Source organism: Lepisma saccharinum, chromosome 4, assembly GCF_977018435.1.
Source record: "Lepisma saccharinum chromosome 4, izLepSacc3.1, whole genome shotgun sequence".
In the NCBI taxonomy this organism is placed as follows: domain Eukaryota; kingdom Metazoa; phylum Arthropoda; class Insecta; order Zygentoma; family Lepismatidae; genus Lepisma; species Lepisma saccharinum.
Window position 1 is genome coordinate 94,383,563 of NC_139232.1, and position 16,625 is coordinate 94,400,187.

At 36.4% G+C, this 16,625-nt stretch overlaps 3 protein-coding genes across 6 annotated transcripts in view; all 3 read right to left on the reverse strand.

The window, feature by feature from the left end:
* Nucleotides 1-384: 384 nt before the first annotated feature.
* On the reverse strand, nucleotides 385-1,835 carry LOC145987264 (uncharacterized). The gene has a single exon (XM_083121778.1). The coding sequence runs from the start codon at nucleotides 1,780-1,782 to the stop codon at nucleotides 514-516; it is 1,269 nt and encodes a 422-aa protein (XP_082977904.1). The 5' UTR covers nucleotides 1,783-1,835; the 3' UTR covers nucleotides 385-513.
* A 1,435-nt stretch (nucleotides 1,836-3,270) lies between these two features.
* On the reverse strand, nucleotides 3,271-4,719 carry LOC145987265 (uncharacterized). The gene has a single exon (XM_083121779.1). It carries the CDS (start codon nucleotides 4,655-4,657, stop codon nucleotides 3,377-3,379), a length of 1,281 nt encoding a protein of 426 aa, XP_082977905.1. The 5' UTR covers nucleotides 4,658-4,719; the 3' UTR covers nucleotides 3,271-3,376.
* Nucleotides 4,720-12,270: 7,551 nt separating this feature from the next.
* The window catches only part of Usp2 (Ubiquitin specific protease 2), a 109,846-nt gene continuing 105,491 nt past the window's right edge, over nucleotides 12,271-16,625 (reverse strand). For all 4 annotated transcript variants that reach the window (XM_083120912.1, XM_083120909.1, XM_083120910.1 and 1 more), the window contains 2 exons: nucleotides 15,722-15,950; nucleotides 12,271-12,607 (listed from right to left, as the gene is read on the reverse strand). In XM_083120912.1, the coding sequence (XP_082977038.1) occupies nucleotides 12,520-12,607; nucleotides 15,722-15,950 (317 nt within the window). In that variant the 3' untranslated portion in view covers nucleotides 12,271-12,519. The remainder of the gene's footprint in view (nucleotides 12,608-15,721; nucleotides 15,951-16,625) is intronic.

Sequence of the window (16,625 nt, forward strand, 5' to 3'; positions counted from 1 at the left end):
AGGAAGTGATCTTGAAAGTTGAATCAGACTGTTTTAGGAAGGTACTAGATAAGCTAGCAGCGTGGGCAACCAAAAAATGTCTTAACATGAAAAAATAACCTACGTGGGCAGTGGCGTGCCCAGGATTTTCGAAAGGGAGGGGTTATGTGTACATTTTTTAAGTAGTCGGTCGTCATTTTGCCATATTTCCCTGCCTTTGACGTTCTTTTCTTTAGAAATACTTGACCAAAAAGGGGGGGTTATAACCCCCACCAACCCCCCCTTGGGCACGCCACTGTACGTGGGGGTCAAATTTACCCCCGCGTGCCTAGTTAAGGGTTAATTTGCTACTTTTTTTTGTGTGTGTGTGTGTGTGTGGAATATGAAAACGAATGCAGCATAAAGTCTGAAATTTATGCTTTTTATTACAACAGAAATTATTCAATAGTGAACAGAAAACATAAGTAGTACATTATTAAGAGCTTAATAACAAATTATCACAACATGTACAACAGAATTCATGTGTGTAGCTACTCAGAGAGACCACATTGGAATGTTTTGCATTATATTATCGACTAAATTTAATGCTCTATGAGAAAGAGAAAAATCCAAATTTTCATTCTTCAGAAGTGACTTCACATGATCCAAACCACCATATTCATCTATTATCGAAACTACTATCTTCATTTTTCCAAGTTTCTGTGCTGTAAACAAGATTTTGTTAAGTGTATCTAAAGCAAGAACCATTACTTCCACCTCATCATGAAGAAACAAATCACAGAGACTTTTCAGAAGATTTCGCTGTAACAGGTTGACCAACTGAGAAAATGAGCCACAAAATGATATGTTCCTTACTGCCCATGCTGCTTCCATTCTGATTTTTGAATTGCCATTTTCCATGATCTCTGCTAATATTGGTATCGCACCAGCATCAATAATGGCCTGAATTTGTTCTTTATTTCCTATAGCGATATTTGAGATTATCCAAGCGGATTCTCTAACAATAGTTTTATGTGGATCCATAAGCAGTTTTACTAGATGAGCTATACAACCAGCATCAACTACTGCATCTGATTGTGAATCATTCCCCAAAACTATGTTCCCTACCAATCGCAGTGCAGGAACAAGAACGTTCAGTTGATGGCTTGCAAGAAGGTCTACTGTCCTTGGAACCACTCCTGAATCAATCACAGCTTGGATATTCACACCATGGGCAAGGTATGAAAGTGCCCTGCATGTGTCAGCCAGAACTTCACTGTCCTCAGAGTGAATCAGTTGTTCAGCTAAGGTTGACACAGTTTGATTTACTATATTGAAAGGAACAGGAGGATTCTTGTACCGAAAGAGATTCGATATTGCCCATACAACATTTCTTAACAAATCGATCTGAGTATCTTCCTTGACCAGGTGTATTAACTCAGGAAGAGCACCAGCTTGAAGAACCAGATCTCTAGTCGTAGAACCATCTCCCGCTATATTTCCGAGGACACTCACAGCGTGATCTGCGATATTTGTGTGTGGAGATTTCAGAAGCTGAATAAGTTTTGGGATTGCTCCAGCCTGTACCACAACATCCGTTTCCTTTGCTGTTCCAGCAGCAACATTTGCCAAAATCCACGTTGACTCATGTTGAATGTCTGAATTGTCGGAGTCAAGAAATTCCACACATTTTGGCACAAGTCCACATTCAATCACATAATCACATGTTACAAAACCTGATGTGAGAGCTTTTCTAACAGCTTTGATGAATCGGAGAGTAGGATCACCACTTGATATATTCTCAGCTAATTTTTCTATTGACATGGTATTTGTTTAATTTTTTTGTGATATACTTTCAAACTTGGATGCCTTCCTTACGTGCATTTTTTCAAATAATAATATTTTCTTGCTGCCCATTTCCATGGATATTACCTGACAATCTATGGCAATAATGTTGCAAAAAGTCACAGACACTTCTGGGTTATAACGATCCCACTGAAAGACAATGAGATTGATACAACCCAGAACTGTTCGTGACTGAACTACTCATGCCATGTTACAGCAAATGATCATAACAGGATCATAGGTAATTCATGCACCTTGATGCATACACATTGCAACACAAATCAATCAGAATAACTTTTTTTAATGTCGTATCAGGCATATGGAGGGAAAACGAACAGAAATGCTAGATTACAACTTTCATATGGTTATCAAATGTCTTCTTTTTTCCCCAGGCATTTTTTTAATTGAAGAACAAATCACAGGGAAATTTCAGAAAAATTATCATCCAAACCTCCTTATGACAATCGCCATGAAACTTGCAGAATAACCAACCTCCCTAGTGCAGTGGTTATCACAGCAACTTACTGCCCTTCTTTTTGCTGGTGATGGGAGATCAAACTTATGACAGATCTGTGCTTTTAATGCAAATTCACATGCCATGGATTATTTGCTTAGTACACCAGATTTATAGTAAAATCATAGGTCTGATATAGCTTCAATACCTACCACTGGCAAAAAGAAATCGTTCACCTGTAGATGAGAGAAGAGTTGCTGTCTCGAAACATAGCATTGTAAGTAGTAAAAGGACTAGAATAATGGATAAAAAATAACCGTGGCACAACAGCCTGTGAAGGCCAGGGCCCATCTACAGACTGCGGGTCTCACTCACAGCTGTGGAGGTGGGAGATCATCCAGCCAGTTATGGATTGACAGACCCCCAGTCTTTGTTGTAGATTTTCATGACCAGGTTGCACTACTTATTCAGAGCTCCACAATTTCCTCACGATTGTTGGTGGCCACTGGTTCCATACACAGGCTGGAATCTCAGGAGAAAGGTTGTTATACTTCCCTCCAGGAGATTTGAACCTGCATGCATCCCATAGCAGGAGCCCAAAGCCTTAGACCACACGGCCACAGTGGAGGGACACTAGATAGTGGATACCATCCAATTAGCATTGCATTCTAAAGAATGCCCAAAGAGAAAAAATCAGTTTCATACTTCATAAGCAACTTCACATGACCCAAACCATCTATTGAAACTGCAATACTCATTTTTCCTAGTGTGCATGCTGTCAACAAGATTTGCTTAAGTGTATCTAAAGCAAGAATTGTTATTTCTGTATTATAAAACAAATCAGAGATTTCTCTGAATATTTCAGGACATAGGTCAACAAACTGGGAAAGAGAGAAGATAAATGTTGCTTCCTTTCATTGTTTCGAATTTTCATGTTATCTCTGCTAATGTTTCCTACAATGTACAGCACAGTATACTTTTTCTCACTACTATAGAAATCAAAGAAGTCCACATTCATCAGAACAACATAAATTATCCTACAATATAAGGAAAACATACATAGTCCAAATTGAAAATACAGTATCAAATTTTACAAATAACACAGCATTTGCAACAGAATTACTTTGTGCAGCTCTGCAACTCGTCCATTATCATTTCAAATAAAATTTCTGCTGCCTGAGAAAGTTCTGAATTTTCACGATTCCGAAGAAAATTCAAGTGATCCAAACCGTCATTTTCTTTTATCACTGAAATTGCCATCTTCAGTTTGCCAACTTTCCATGCTGTGTGCAAGATTTTGGTAAGCGTATCTAAAGCAAGAATTGGAAGATCTGTTTCCCATTCATCTACATTAATTAAATCACATAAACGTTTAAGTATATTTTGCTGAAGCAAGAGGACTGTCTGAGAAATGGAGCCAACTGATGCAATGTTTCTTTTTGCCCATGCTGCTTCCTCTTGCAATTTTAATTCGCCTTTCTCCCAGATTTTCACTAAAGGTCGTATTGCACCAGCATTGATAACGGCTTGGATTTGCTTCTGATTTCCTGCAGTGATATTTGAAATTACCCAAACCGATTCCCTTCTAACAATCTCAAATGGAGATGACAGCAGATTTACCAACTGAGGCAGGCAGCCTGCATCAATCACTGTACTTGTTTGTGTATCATCTTGCAGCACAATATTTCCTACTACCCTAACTGCAGGAGCAAGAACATTCAATTGATGGCTGGCTAGAAGTTCTATCATCCTCGGAACCACACCAGAATCAACCACCATTTGAATTTTACCTTCAGTATCATCAGTTAGGTATACAAGCGCCCAGCATGTAGAAGCCAAAACTTCACTGTCCTCAAAATGAAACAGTAGTTCAGCTAACGTTGACAGGGTTTGTTTTACTATATCGAAAGAAAGAGGTGGATTCTTGTACCGAAACAGATTGGATATTGCCCATACAGCATTTCTTAACGAGTCGATCTGCGTAACTTCTTTGACCAAGTGTATTAACTCGGGCAGAGTACCAGCTTGTAGAACCAGATCTCTATTTGCAGAACCATCTCCCGCTATGTTTCCCAGGGCTCTCACAGCATGATCTGCGATATTTTTATGTGGAGTTTTCAATAGTTTAATAAGTTTTGGGATTGCTCCAGCCTGTACCACTGCATTTGTTTGCTCTGATGTTCCAGAAGCAACATTTGCCAAAATCCACGTTGATTCTTCTCGAATGTCTGAATTGTCGGAGTCAAGAAATTCCACACATATTGGCACAATTCCAAATTCAATCACATCAATAGTTGTTGCTAAATCTACCGAGAGAGCTCTTCTAACAGTTTTAAGCGCAGTTAATTGGTCGCTAGGATTGTTAGTTAATATATTCTTGGATAATTCTTCTATTGACATAGTAACTGATAGTCATGCCACATATTTTCAATACTTAACCACAGCAGGAGAGTGGCAGTAGATACAATAAACTTCCCTAGATACAATTCCAAGAATTAAATATTTGTAGTCATTTCCATGGATATTACCTTACACTGATAATAATGAAAAAAGCTAATGTATTACCCTATCATATATAAACAGGGCTAGCATAAATGATTCATTCGTTTTGAAAAGGCTATATTTTCAAAAGTATTACACGTACACACATGAAAGATATATGAAAAGAACCACAAACTCACCAAGTTTATACACCCTCTACAAATGTTCGATATGTGCCCCTTTGGTTACACGACACACGTCCAGACGATACTCAAGCTCATTCCATACATTTTGTAGCATAGTCCTGTCAATGGTCTGCACTGCAGCACTGATGCGTTCTTTACTTCCTACTTTGTTATTATTCTGGGGCACGGAAAATCCATGTGCAGTCGTGACAGTTGAAAGAGATTCGCCAAAGGTGAATGTTTTCTGTGCAGTATCACAAACAAAGATGTATGGGCTGTTTTTCTTTGCTGAGCAAACTGTGACCGGTAAATGTTACCTGGATATGTTGCAGTTGTGGTTGTTCCCGCAACTCAGTGCTGACTTCAGGGATTTTGTCTTCCAACAAGACGGGGCACCCCCTCATTGGAACATCCCAGTTCGTGACTACCTAAACGATGTGACTACTTCCACATCGCTGGATTGGGCATATTTGTGAGGATGACCTAGCTTTGTTCCCCTGGCCTCCCAGATCTCCTGATTTAACGCCCTGCTACTTCTTCCTGTGGGGGTACGTTAAGGACCTTGTTTACGTACCCCCACTAAAGCAATCCTTAGTCGAGCTCAAAGAACGCATCAGTGCTGCAGTGCAGACCATTGACAGGACTATACTACAAAATGTATGGAATGAGCTCTAGTATCGTCTGGATGTGTGTCATGTAACCAAAGGGGCAAATATCGAACATTTATAGAGGGTGTATAAACTTGGCGAGTTTGTGGTTCTTTTCATATATCTTTCATGTGTGTACGTGTAATACTTTTGAAAATATAGCCTTTTCAAAACGAAATAATCATTTATGCTAGCCCTATTTTAAGTTTACATTGATATAATGAGCTGTAATGAAGTAATCAGGTTCTGCAAGTTACTAGTTGTATGCTCATTACTTACATCAAGGTCATTATCTAGTACAGGGGTGCAAAAAAAGGAGGTTGCCCATTGATATGCCTTCTGTTTATTGAAATAAATTCTCAAATTGGAAATAGTTGTGGGTGAGGCAAGCCTATACAAGAGCTAAATTCAAGGCTGATTGCTATTGAAGTGCACATGTCAACTATGTCTATGCTGGCTAGCTTGCAATTATCGGTTTTCACGAAGGAATTCACAAATTCCTTAGTTTCGAGTCTGTTTCTTAAGGTACGGTTTTGTTTGTGCGATGGTCGCATGTGATTCACTGCATGCAACCGACGCATGGATAGGGAAGTTTCGTTTATGGAGCAGATGCAGCATGCAATGGCAACAGCTGGAGCTATCTACAATGGATCACGTCCAGAGATAGAAGTGTTTGTACATTTTTAAACAAGAAATGAAGGTGTGTGTTATTAGAATGTTGACAGAAACCTGCAAAAGTAATAGAACAGATGAGATGTACAAAAGGATAAATGGAGGATACCATTACAACTTAATTACAAAATATCTCGCATACGATGAAACGAAGTTCCACACATTTTTTCGTTTAAGAATAAATTAATTTCAATTTGTTTTGTGTGCTATTAAGTAAGATATTCCGAAATTACCGTCAAAAACAGTATGAAGAATTCTTGTTTATAATCAATATTTAGTACTATCATAGTGGATTCTAATAATTGGATGAATACAATCATCAGAGACAAATGCTTTATTGATAGCATTTATCAATATTTCCTGAATATTTAAATCGAATTTTTGTGGATTCTGATATAAACATAATATTTTCCACACTCAGCATCTTATTAGTGGCTTGATTTCACAGTTCTGTCACTATTTGCAGGGATCTAAGTTTTGCCTGTAAATTCCACGGCAATTTTTTCACAGACATTACCAGACTGTTGTAAAATAAGTCTACCTTATCTTCTCATTGATCAAAACTCATTCCAAGACCCTGATTTTTATGTAGCCAAAGCTTGTGAAACGTGTAGATAAATCACCAAAATATGTAAAATTGTGTAACTGTGTTAAAATAATATTTTTCATAGACTGCGGAAATTCTGCGAGGGCCACTAATTAAATTGCTTCCCTGCAGTTTCTATTCACCTGTTCTATTCTCCAGATAGCATATTGGTTACATGCGTCTTACTCACTATCTATAAACAAAAATACGTTATAGTATTGAAATTGGTCTACTTACATAAGTGAGTATGTATTCGTATGTGAACTACGTTTCGGAAGCTTTACTGCTTCCTTCTTCAGGTGGTCGTATTTTCGGCTCGGAACATCAAGCCACGTCGGAGAAGTGTCATGCGAGGATACTAGGTGAAAGGTTTGGGTTAAAAACACTTCATAGTGCTCGACATATACAGAATTAAAACTACCTTTGTTAAAAACCCTTAAAACTCTCGATAAAACATATTAAAACCACCACTACGGTGTACTTGAGTGGCCGTTGAAAGCCCTAGTTCCCTGCCAAGGTGAAGCGTGCAAGCAGCTGGCGCTGCGCTAAGGAGTGGTGGGGTACTTCCCCTCCCACGAGAGATCCCTCCCCTCCCTTTTTCTCTCGTCACCAATCCAAGGAGAATTCGCGTTCCACTTCGGCTGCTTTCTTTACCTCCGAGGTGACATGGAAGCCTATTGGGGCACTTTTATCATTCATATTGACCCACTTTTTAAAAAAGCTAATCCATACATCATCCAAATTGCTGTCGTCCCGGTTCAGTTTATTTCTGTTTCCCGCACAAATAAGTGCCGTTTCGTATACGTTCCTATCCAATTTACTGTTACTTCTTTTGATAACATCTCTTTTTATTATTCTATGCTCCGCAAGCCCCGTTTTCGGATCCCTTTCTTTGATATTCTTATCGTGTTCCCATCTAATACGCATGTTCCAGCCGGTTTGTCCAATATATTCAATCCCGCAGTCTCATTCGATCTTATAAACTCCTTTTTGTTCATTGGGGTTACTTTGGATTTTTACCCCCTCTTATAATCTGTGAAATGCTTTTCAATATTTCTAGGGGCTTTCGTCCCGCATTTCACACCATACTTTTTCACTGTTTTTTCAATTTTCTCCGCGAGTCCTTTACAGTACGGTATCCCAACATAATGAACTTTACTATCCAACTCTCCCTCCTCACATTCCTCATTTCCTAACCTGCTATCAGAATCGGGGTTCTCCTTCGCAATATTCTTCCTCGCTCTTCTGGCTAACACATTCATTTCATATTAGGAAAATCCATTCTTCAATCCTACCTCTATTATCCATGATATTTCCTTTTCTTTTTCTACGGCATTACTACATAACCTCTCAGCCCTTACGAAAAAGTTTAAACAAACATTTGATTTGACCCTACTAGAATGTTCCAATGCCTTATTAATATAAAGATTGCCCGCTAGGGGTTTATGAAACACCCCCATCCTTATTCCCTTTTCAGTTTTAGTAATCCTTAGGTCCAGGTAGTTAATTTTACCTTCTACAGAGTTCTGCCTAGTGAAGCCTATTCTGTCATCTTGTTTCTCTAACTCAGCAAAAACAGTGTTAAGATCTTTTTCTTTTCTAATTATAAGGATATCGTCCACATATCTACCGTAATATTTTATGCTTACTCCCACTTGTTCCATAGCAGCTTTTTCTAGGTAATGCAAGAAAATGTTTGCCGCAAAACCCGATATCGGGTTGCCCATCGATAACCCTTCTTTTTGTCGAAAAATCTTGTCGTTTACGTGGAAATAATTGTACCTGGTTACAAGAAAAAACCACCTGTCGTATTCCCATACTACTAATATATCCACGCCATGGTCTAATAGCCATCTTTGGAGACAGTCACCGGCTTTCTCTCTCAGTACACTAGGGTACAAATTTATTACATCAAAGCTACTAATTTGGTCATCGCTCCCAATTTCTAACCTTTCAATTGACTTTTTTTTTTACCTCAAAGGAGTTTTTAACGCTATACTGGGTGTTAACATTAATCTTCTTCATTCTTTTAATTAATTCTATTGCTAACCCATACCCTGGGTGTTCATAAGTGGGGATTATTGGTCTAAGTGGGATCAGTGCCTTGTGCGTTTTTGGAATGCCGAATGCTGTGGGGATATTCCCCTCGCACAAACGAAACCACTTCTGGTGAATTCCATATATGTGCAGAGACTGCACGCAGTCATCGCAGAAACGAAAGCCGCACCTTTAGACAGTAAGATAGCTCGTCATTCTGGGCAGTGAGTTACCAGAGGGCATTCATTGTCCTGCAATCATTGGTGGAAATTATCAGATTGTGTGTCTGAATTTGATATGCCCTGTGGGTTTATGTTTGCCAGTAGAATTGGATGTACTGGCTAAGAATGATAGATGCACATAGGAGTAAGTCATATATATTCAGCATCTAGGTCAATTTTCATGGCACGGTTACGCATATACGATTATTGAAAAAGAAGTGAAGATGGAATCCAGTGGCAACGTCCTACTTGCCTGGCTGGCACTGTCTTTGTACAAAGCTGGCCACTTAAAAACACAAAATTAAAGAAAAATGTTCAAAATACTAATGTCATGGCCTCTTTATATAAAAAAAAAAACTACGCTCTTCTTTATTTCAATTTTCTTTGGGCATTGGTGCATGACTTATGTGGCCAGAGAAAACACCACTGATGCTGATAAAGTGCTGACACAAATAACCAATATTATTCCACTGATCCAACATAAAGCTATAAGTATCCCATAAGGCCTTTGCCTTGATTAATCAAATCCTTAATGTGGATAACCAGGTTTTGCTTTTACAAAATTAAACTGCAAATTTAAACATCTACTGTATGAAACAAGTATTTTTACTTTTTAACTCTTAAAAATAACAAAATTTCAGAATTTTGCACTAACACTATGTATAGGAATATTGGATTTGTAAAATTATCAATATTACTGATACATCAATATTCCTGTATCAGCCGATACAAAGGGTGTATTAATTAATCTGTCCTATCCCTAATGCATGCAATTTTAATGCCATTTTAATATAAATGCATTATCATAATTTTATAGTGTAATTCATGAAACATACAAACATGTATTAGCCAATTCTACTTTGAACAGATTCCCACATAGATGCTTATCTCTTACAGATTCTCACAGATATGGATGCTTTAAAATTTTAATAATTAACAGTTGTTCAAGCAACAATTTCCAATTAAAAGCATCAATTTATCAGGGTTTTGTTTCAAAATATTCACTTCCACACAGTATTAGTGCAAAAGTTAGTGGAAACTTAAGATTCTGCAAAAGTGTTACGCAGAATTCTTAGGACCCCCCACAAAAGACCAAAATACCAGAAAAATACTGACCATATCAGCAAATAAAATCCAACCGAAACAGGATACATTGGCATCTACATTACATACATGTATCGGCTCAGCCTTAAATGTGTATGTAATCGAAAGAAATGTGACAATGTAATAACAAAAAGAAAAGAAATAAATTCAAACAATTCATCTTTAGTTTACTTTTATTTTAGGTGCCTTGCTGGTCACAATGTGAGTTATCTATAAATATAATGTATTACCACAAATAAATTCACAGCAAGCAACAGTCATGAAGACTTCATGAGTTACAAACAACCCTTTGCAACACAACCAATGGAGTATTTTTAGTACAAGGACTTCCCGCTAGTTTCATGCAGATTGTATCTTCTTTGATATGATTTTTCACTGGCAACGTCATAGAGGACAATCTGCATATCTTGCTTCGTCTTTAAATTATGCACATATACAAAAAAAACAACTTTATGCACAATGGCCTCTTCTTGCTTCAACTTACTGTTGCCAATTTATGAAAAGCAAGCACTAGCGCTTCCGTGTGCATTTACATATATATCCCTGCTATGTATTTTATTAAAATAGCTTCAGTCTTCCAGCATATTGTTGGAATTTCTACTTTGGACATTCTAATTTTATCTAGGTTACGATCTGGCAATCACATGATTTTCTTCAGTACAACTGTATTAAGAATAAAAAAGTAGCAATTACAGAAATATATGCAGTTATTCCATTCCTGCCTTCAAGTGCACAAAAAAGGCATTATGTTAAAACTGCAACGATCAAGGCAGAGCTTTAACTTTATGCTACTCTATTTCTATGTGCAAACATATATACAAAAATAAAACAATATCCACTTTTTCTATACTGATTTTTCATTGGATATATGTATGTATATATATATCTATCTCTACCATTTTCTACATGTCAATTATGGAATGGAAGGGGGAGGGGGGGTCGTAACAAATAAACAGTTCTTCAATGTATTATTATCAAACTTTAAGTTCTACTGTTTAACTGCATGCATAGTAAAGATTTGCCAAATTTGTTATGTTTAAGTAGTAATAAATTCATTTTTTTTACTATTTTACATAGAATTTCAGAAGTGAGCTTTGCTTTCTATGTTAATATAATGTGTACATTATTTGCACAGCTTTTGTAAAAAAAAAAGTACTATAATTTTCATAATTGCCAAGATTTGTAATTTTCAAATTGATTAGTTTAAGCCATTTAATTTTTGGAAAATGAAGCAGGATAAAAATTGTATAAATATATTAATTTGACACAATATGAACCATACAAAACAAAGCATAAATACATTAAAACACAATAAATGCTACCACCACTGGCATTAAAGATTTTTGAGAGAATCAGTAGGTACACAATTAAGTTAAATAAACTACATTAAAATGTTGGAAACGCAAATACCATGCAAATGGCTGTTCCTGACTCATTTTGGTGCTTAGCTTGCATTGCACTAAAAGTAATTCAAAAATATAGATTTTTGACTGCTGCATTAATCTTATGGTAACACACTTATTTTAACAGAAAAAACTTACGAGAGGGAAACAAACACTGTACATTTTAAAGGTCTTGAAATTTAATAATAAACATCAGCAGAACAATGATAATGATTAAATAAAAACAACCTTCAATAAACAGCTTGATTTCTGTACATAACATATATATGAGCACACACTTACTCACACTTATATACATATTCATACATATGTATGCACACACGTGTATGTTTATACACATTACTTTTTCTGACTTTTTTTACTCAATTGCATCATCTACCATTGCAATCTGAGATTTTCTACAGCAAAACGTATTGTTTTTTCTTTTTTTTTACTTAGTATTGTTTCGATAGCTACACAGTAGCTAGTACAAAAAAAATAATGCCTTTAATAACAATAAATTTACTTCATACTTTTACAATTTAAAACTACACACAGCCATTGTGAACAGCATGACTGTAGCATATTGCTCTTTTAAGTTGCAGATAAATTTTATGCTCCTATTCTACTTCTGGTTTCAACTTCAAAATTTGTTCTTCCTTTGTCTTGTTTTTTTTTATACGGAAGCTGCAAAACGCTTAACCAAAGAAAATCTTTTATTACCAGTTTTTCTTCGTGAAAGACACACTGTCGGGTAAAAACATCAACAAAACACATAGGCAAGGACATCTTGCATCACACTTCAGAAGATTTCATCTTTGCATCCACACTGCTCTCTCTCATGCACACATATTCAGTTAAAAGATATGCAACTGTCAGAACTAGAACGTTTTGCTGATTTACAAGCATCGCCCAAACACATCGTTATCACAAATATCGGCACAGTGTTACAAGCGTGAGCTGTGTCCACCTAATTCATAGAACAGCACGTAACCCTCACTCGAGACAACGCTTCTTGAAGATATTGGTAATACCCTGCAGAAGAGATGGCAAGCAATTACTTTTTTTAAAATCAGTTCTCTCAGATATTAATACCACAATATACAGGGTGATCCATTGGAGGTGTCAGAAAAATGAACAGTTATAGACAAGAGGTTAGTGTACATATCTATGAACAGTTTGTTGTAATGTAAGCAGAAAGAGTGCAAGTTTCAAGTGAGTGGAGTTTTACAGACTTCAGCATGGCACAGCGCAATAACGTGCACAATGTGTTGTATGGTATGCAATATTGAGTGCTAATGCGCTGGGACGCAAAACTTATGACTCTCCTACAAATATATTTATCATTATGCGATAACCAACATTTTACTGATCCAATATAAAATTCCAAGGGATGGAAAGATATAAATTTTTTGTGAATACAATCAATAAAGGACAGATATAAAATTGGAATTGTTCCTTGCAGAATATGAATGATCTTTAAAACCTCATTAATTAATGACCATAACCAGAAAACTGCAATGGGCTATGCTTTGAAAGAGAAACTGTGTGTTTAGATATTTACTTTACAAAACTAAAACATACAATTTTGGGTTTATAAACATAAAGATTGCAACAAAATTCAGAATTTTGCACTAGATTATTACAATATTTATACTGGAACAGTAATATGCTCAAAAAACAATATACGTATTAAGAGTGCTGCAATGAGCGTTTTTCGCTCAAGTAGCAAATAGTTCACATGGGAAACACTAGATGCCATGAAGGATTGATAGGTCTTACGTTAAAGTGAAAAACGCTCGAACTAGCCTAATACATTTGAACCCTATTAATACACTTTCCGTCATTTGTCTATGGTAATGGATCCTCAAATATGTATCGTGAAATAAACGACGAAGTGAAATTGAAAAATAAGTGAACATAGTCATCATCTCCATGTTAAAATGCAGTTTTGTATATCTTACCGAGATATGTGAAAATGAAATAAATGATTTTGGGCTGCAACTACAAAGGCTGACATTTTATGTTTCTATGATTATTGTCACATTAAAATGATGTTTGACTGAATGTTAAAACTGCATTTCATTATTTTGCAGAATATGATTATCATTTTCGGTAAGTGAGCAATGATGTACACATATTAATTTTGTTGCACTGATACAATATTTGTAATTGATTAGGCAGGTATGTCAGCATGTGTATCCATTTTACGTCTGTATATACTGCATACTTTCATATATATTGTATTTGAATCAATCTTACATAATAATATACGGAATTATTATTTAGACTTGTAATTGCATAGAGTGGTTTCCTTCCATGCATAGGTTTTAGGTTGAGAGTGTTGCTTATTAGGCTCTGAAATACGGGATGTTGTCAATCATTCCACTACGAGTGCGGTACGATCGAGTGTATCACGCTCGACCGTGGGAGATTCGATCAAGTATTTTCGAGCGAAAGTGGTCCAATGCAGTACTCTTAATACCTACATCTGGCAATACTGATGAAGAGTTCCAATTAAACTGTTCCATCTCTTAAATCTTACAAATGACTCATGAAAAACATGAGATGGTTATTAACCTCCTTGCGTGAACTAGGTGGCAGCATAGGTTTTACACTGAAGAAAAAGTAAGCAAAGAAAAAACTTTGCATTCATACATTTACTTTACAAAAACGGGGTACATAAATTATACTTTTACATTCATTAAAGAAAATAACCAAATGCAGAATTTTGAAATAAATTATAAGCTATTTATTTGGCAACTGTCAAAGTTACTGGTAACATGGCATCAAAATAAAAGCACCCTTATGAGCAGTGGCGTAGCAAGGGGTGGGCCTCATGCCTATAGGAGCCTCATGTCCCGTGGGGTTGATACGAAAAATGTAATAAACAAAAGTAAGGGAAGAAATATGGACAAGGCTAATTTTGCAAAAGGCCACAATTGTAGTTATGGTCCAAAGTAATGGAAAAAAAGTAACTCACCAATAGACCGCCGATCCGTCACTCGGCAACACAGTATCTTACAGACAAAGGTTGACACAAGGCGAACAGCTTGGTGCTTACTGTTCTCATTCAATTCTCAGAAGTATTTGAATAGTACTGATTTTGCAAATTAACATTGTTTTCATTTTTTAAAAAAATCTTATACCAGCACCATTGAACAGCCATGATAATTCTATGGTTAGAAAATAATATATTTATAAGTGAAATGATACGTATTAGCAATGATTACTGAAAATAATGAACATGTCCAAATCTGAGTTAACAAAAAAAATGAAACATTTTCGCAACACAACTGCAGTTTGAAAAAAAGTCTGGAAAGGGAATAAAAAAAAATGGACTGTCCCGCTAAATTGGGATGTCTTGTAGACTTACATCAATGGTTATAAAACCAAACGTACTCAATGTTGCAGACTTCTGGAGCCTGCCTCTCTCCCCAAACAACCCATTCATATATGCAAGGAAGAAATCGAAATTCTCGCACAATCTGAAAATTCATCAATGTTATTCTCATAGATTTTTACATCTTCACATTATTAATATTTCATAGTTCGAGGGGGCATGGCCCCTCCGCTGGGTATGGGCCTATCCTACAACTTCAGATTTCAGCTCCCGGAAAACAGAAAAAGACAGACATCTTTAGGGTGAGTGAAATTATTAAATATTATTTTCGTCAGTAATTTATTATTGCTATTTAAATATGATAAATTGCTGACATATCCCTGAGATTTTGTATCGATTCACATTGAGATTTCAAATTTAAAGAATGGATGGGGGCCTCGCATTGTAATCTCGCCCAGGGCCTCGCGATATGTTGCTACGCCACTGCTTATGAGCTTTTCTCAAATTTTCATCAACATTACATTTGTGTAGTGGGGTAATGGACGACATATCCATCCTTTACCCTCACCTTAATTTTAAACATTTTTATCTACACTTATCTTTTAAACATGCAGTAAGTTTTTAATGTTACTCCAACATAATCTCCAACCCTTCTTCAGAAGAAGCCAACAGGTGGTTGGCGAAAATTTGAGAAAAATCAATAAGGTACATGTGTGGTTCTTTGATTTTAATATGATCCTGTTTTTGAACCAAGGCGTGAAAGATGTACTAAGATGACAAACAGTTTATAAAATTATGGTACGTACCTTGAATCATTGTATTCATGCCAGTCTCCCGTGTATGGGTGCCTGCAATAAGCCGTGTAATGTCCAGAATATGTAGTTCCCGAATGGTTAGCCACTCCATACAAATTGTATATACATCCCTGCCCCTTGTTTGCTGCATATGCATTCAAATCCAGAGCGGTCAGTGGGAAATCAACAGTGCAATTTAGCTTTCCTCTGAATCTCTCCATAGGAGAAAACCTCTTTAAATCTATTAAAGTGTTAAGGAATATACATCTTATATAAATATATGCACACAAAATATTTCTACTTGCTCACATACAACTTTGTATTTCCTTTTATCTAATTCTGCATACATTCAGCTAAAAGGAATGAGAATGTATGAAGGATTAGATGAAATTCATGAAGAGACACACACACACGCCACTTCGGTGGCGATACTGTAAAAGTCACATGTGAAAATCTCTTTTAAGTCCACTTTAAGATCACACACACACATAAATAGGCTAATTGGGGCTGGGTCTACAGTTTAAAGTGAGGTCTGAATCACTAAGCAATATGCCTCTCCCTCTCCCTCTACTCTCTCCTCTCTACTCTACAGCTCTTGGTGGGCCTTGACCTCCTCCACAATTAGCCTCCATTCCACTCTGTCATCTTTTAATTTTCATTGTCCACAAGTTTCCTACATCAACCCTCACCAGTGTTTAAAAATAAAAGAGTTCCTTGCGACTCTTGAGACATGGTTACAAGTAACAATTACTTTTTCACGTAATGAGTAATAAAATAATTTCACAGTTACTATTCTATGCACTTCAACAGTAAAAATATAAACAAAATGTTAACTTCATATGTACATTTGTTGGAAGCAAATGTTCTGTGACAAATTTTTCAAGCATAACATTTACTTTCAATTTCCTAGCCTCTT

What these genes read in the sequence shown, in the direction of transcription:
- LOC145987264 (XM_083121778.1), bottom strand. Translation starts at nt 1,782, where the DNA reads ATGTCAATAGAAAAATTAGCTGAGAATATATCAAGTGGTGATCCTACT.
- LOC145987265 (XM_083121779.1), bottom strand. Translation starts at nt 4,657, where the DNA reads ATGTCAATAGAAGAATTATCCAAGAATATATTAACTAACAATCCTAGC.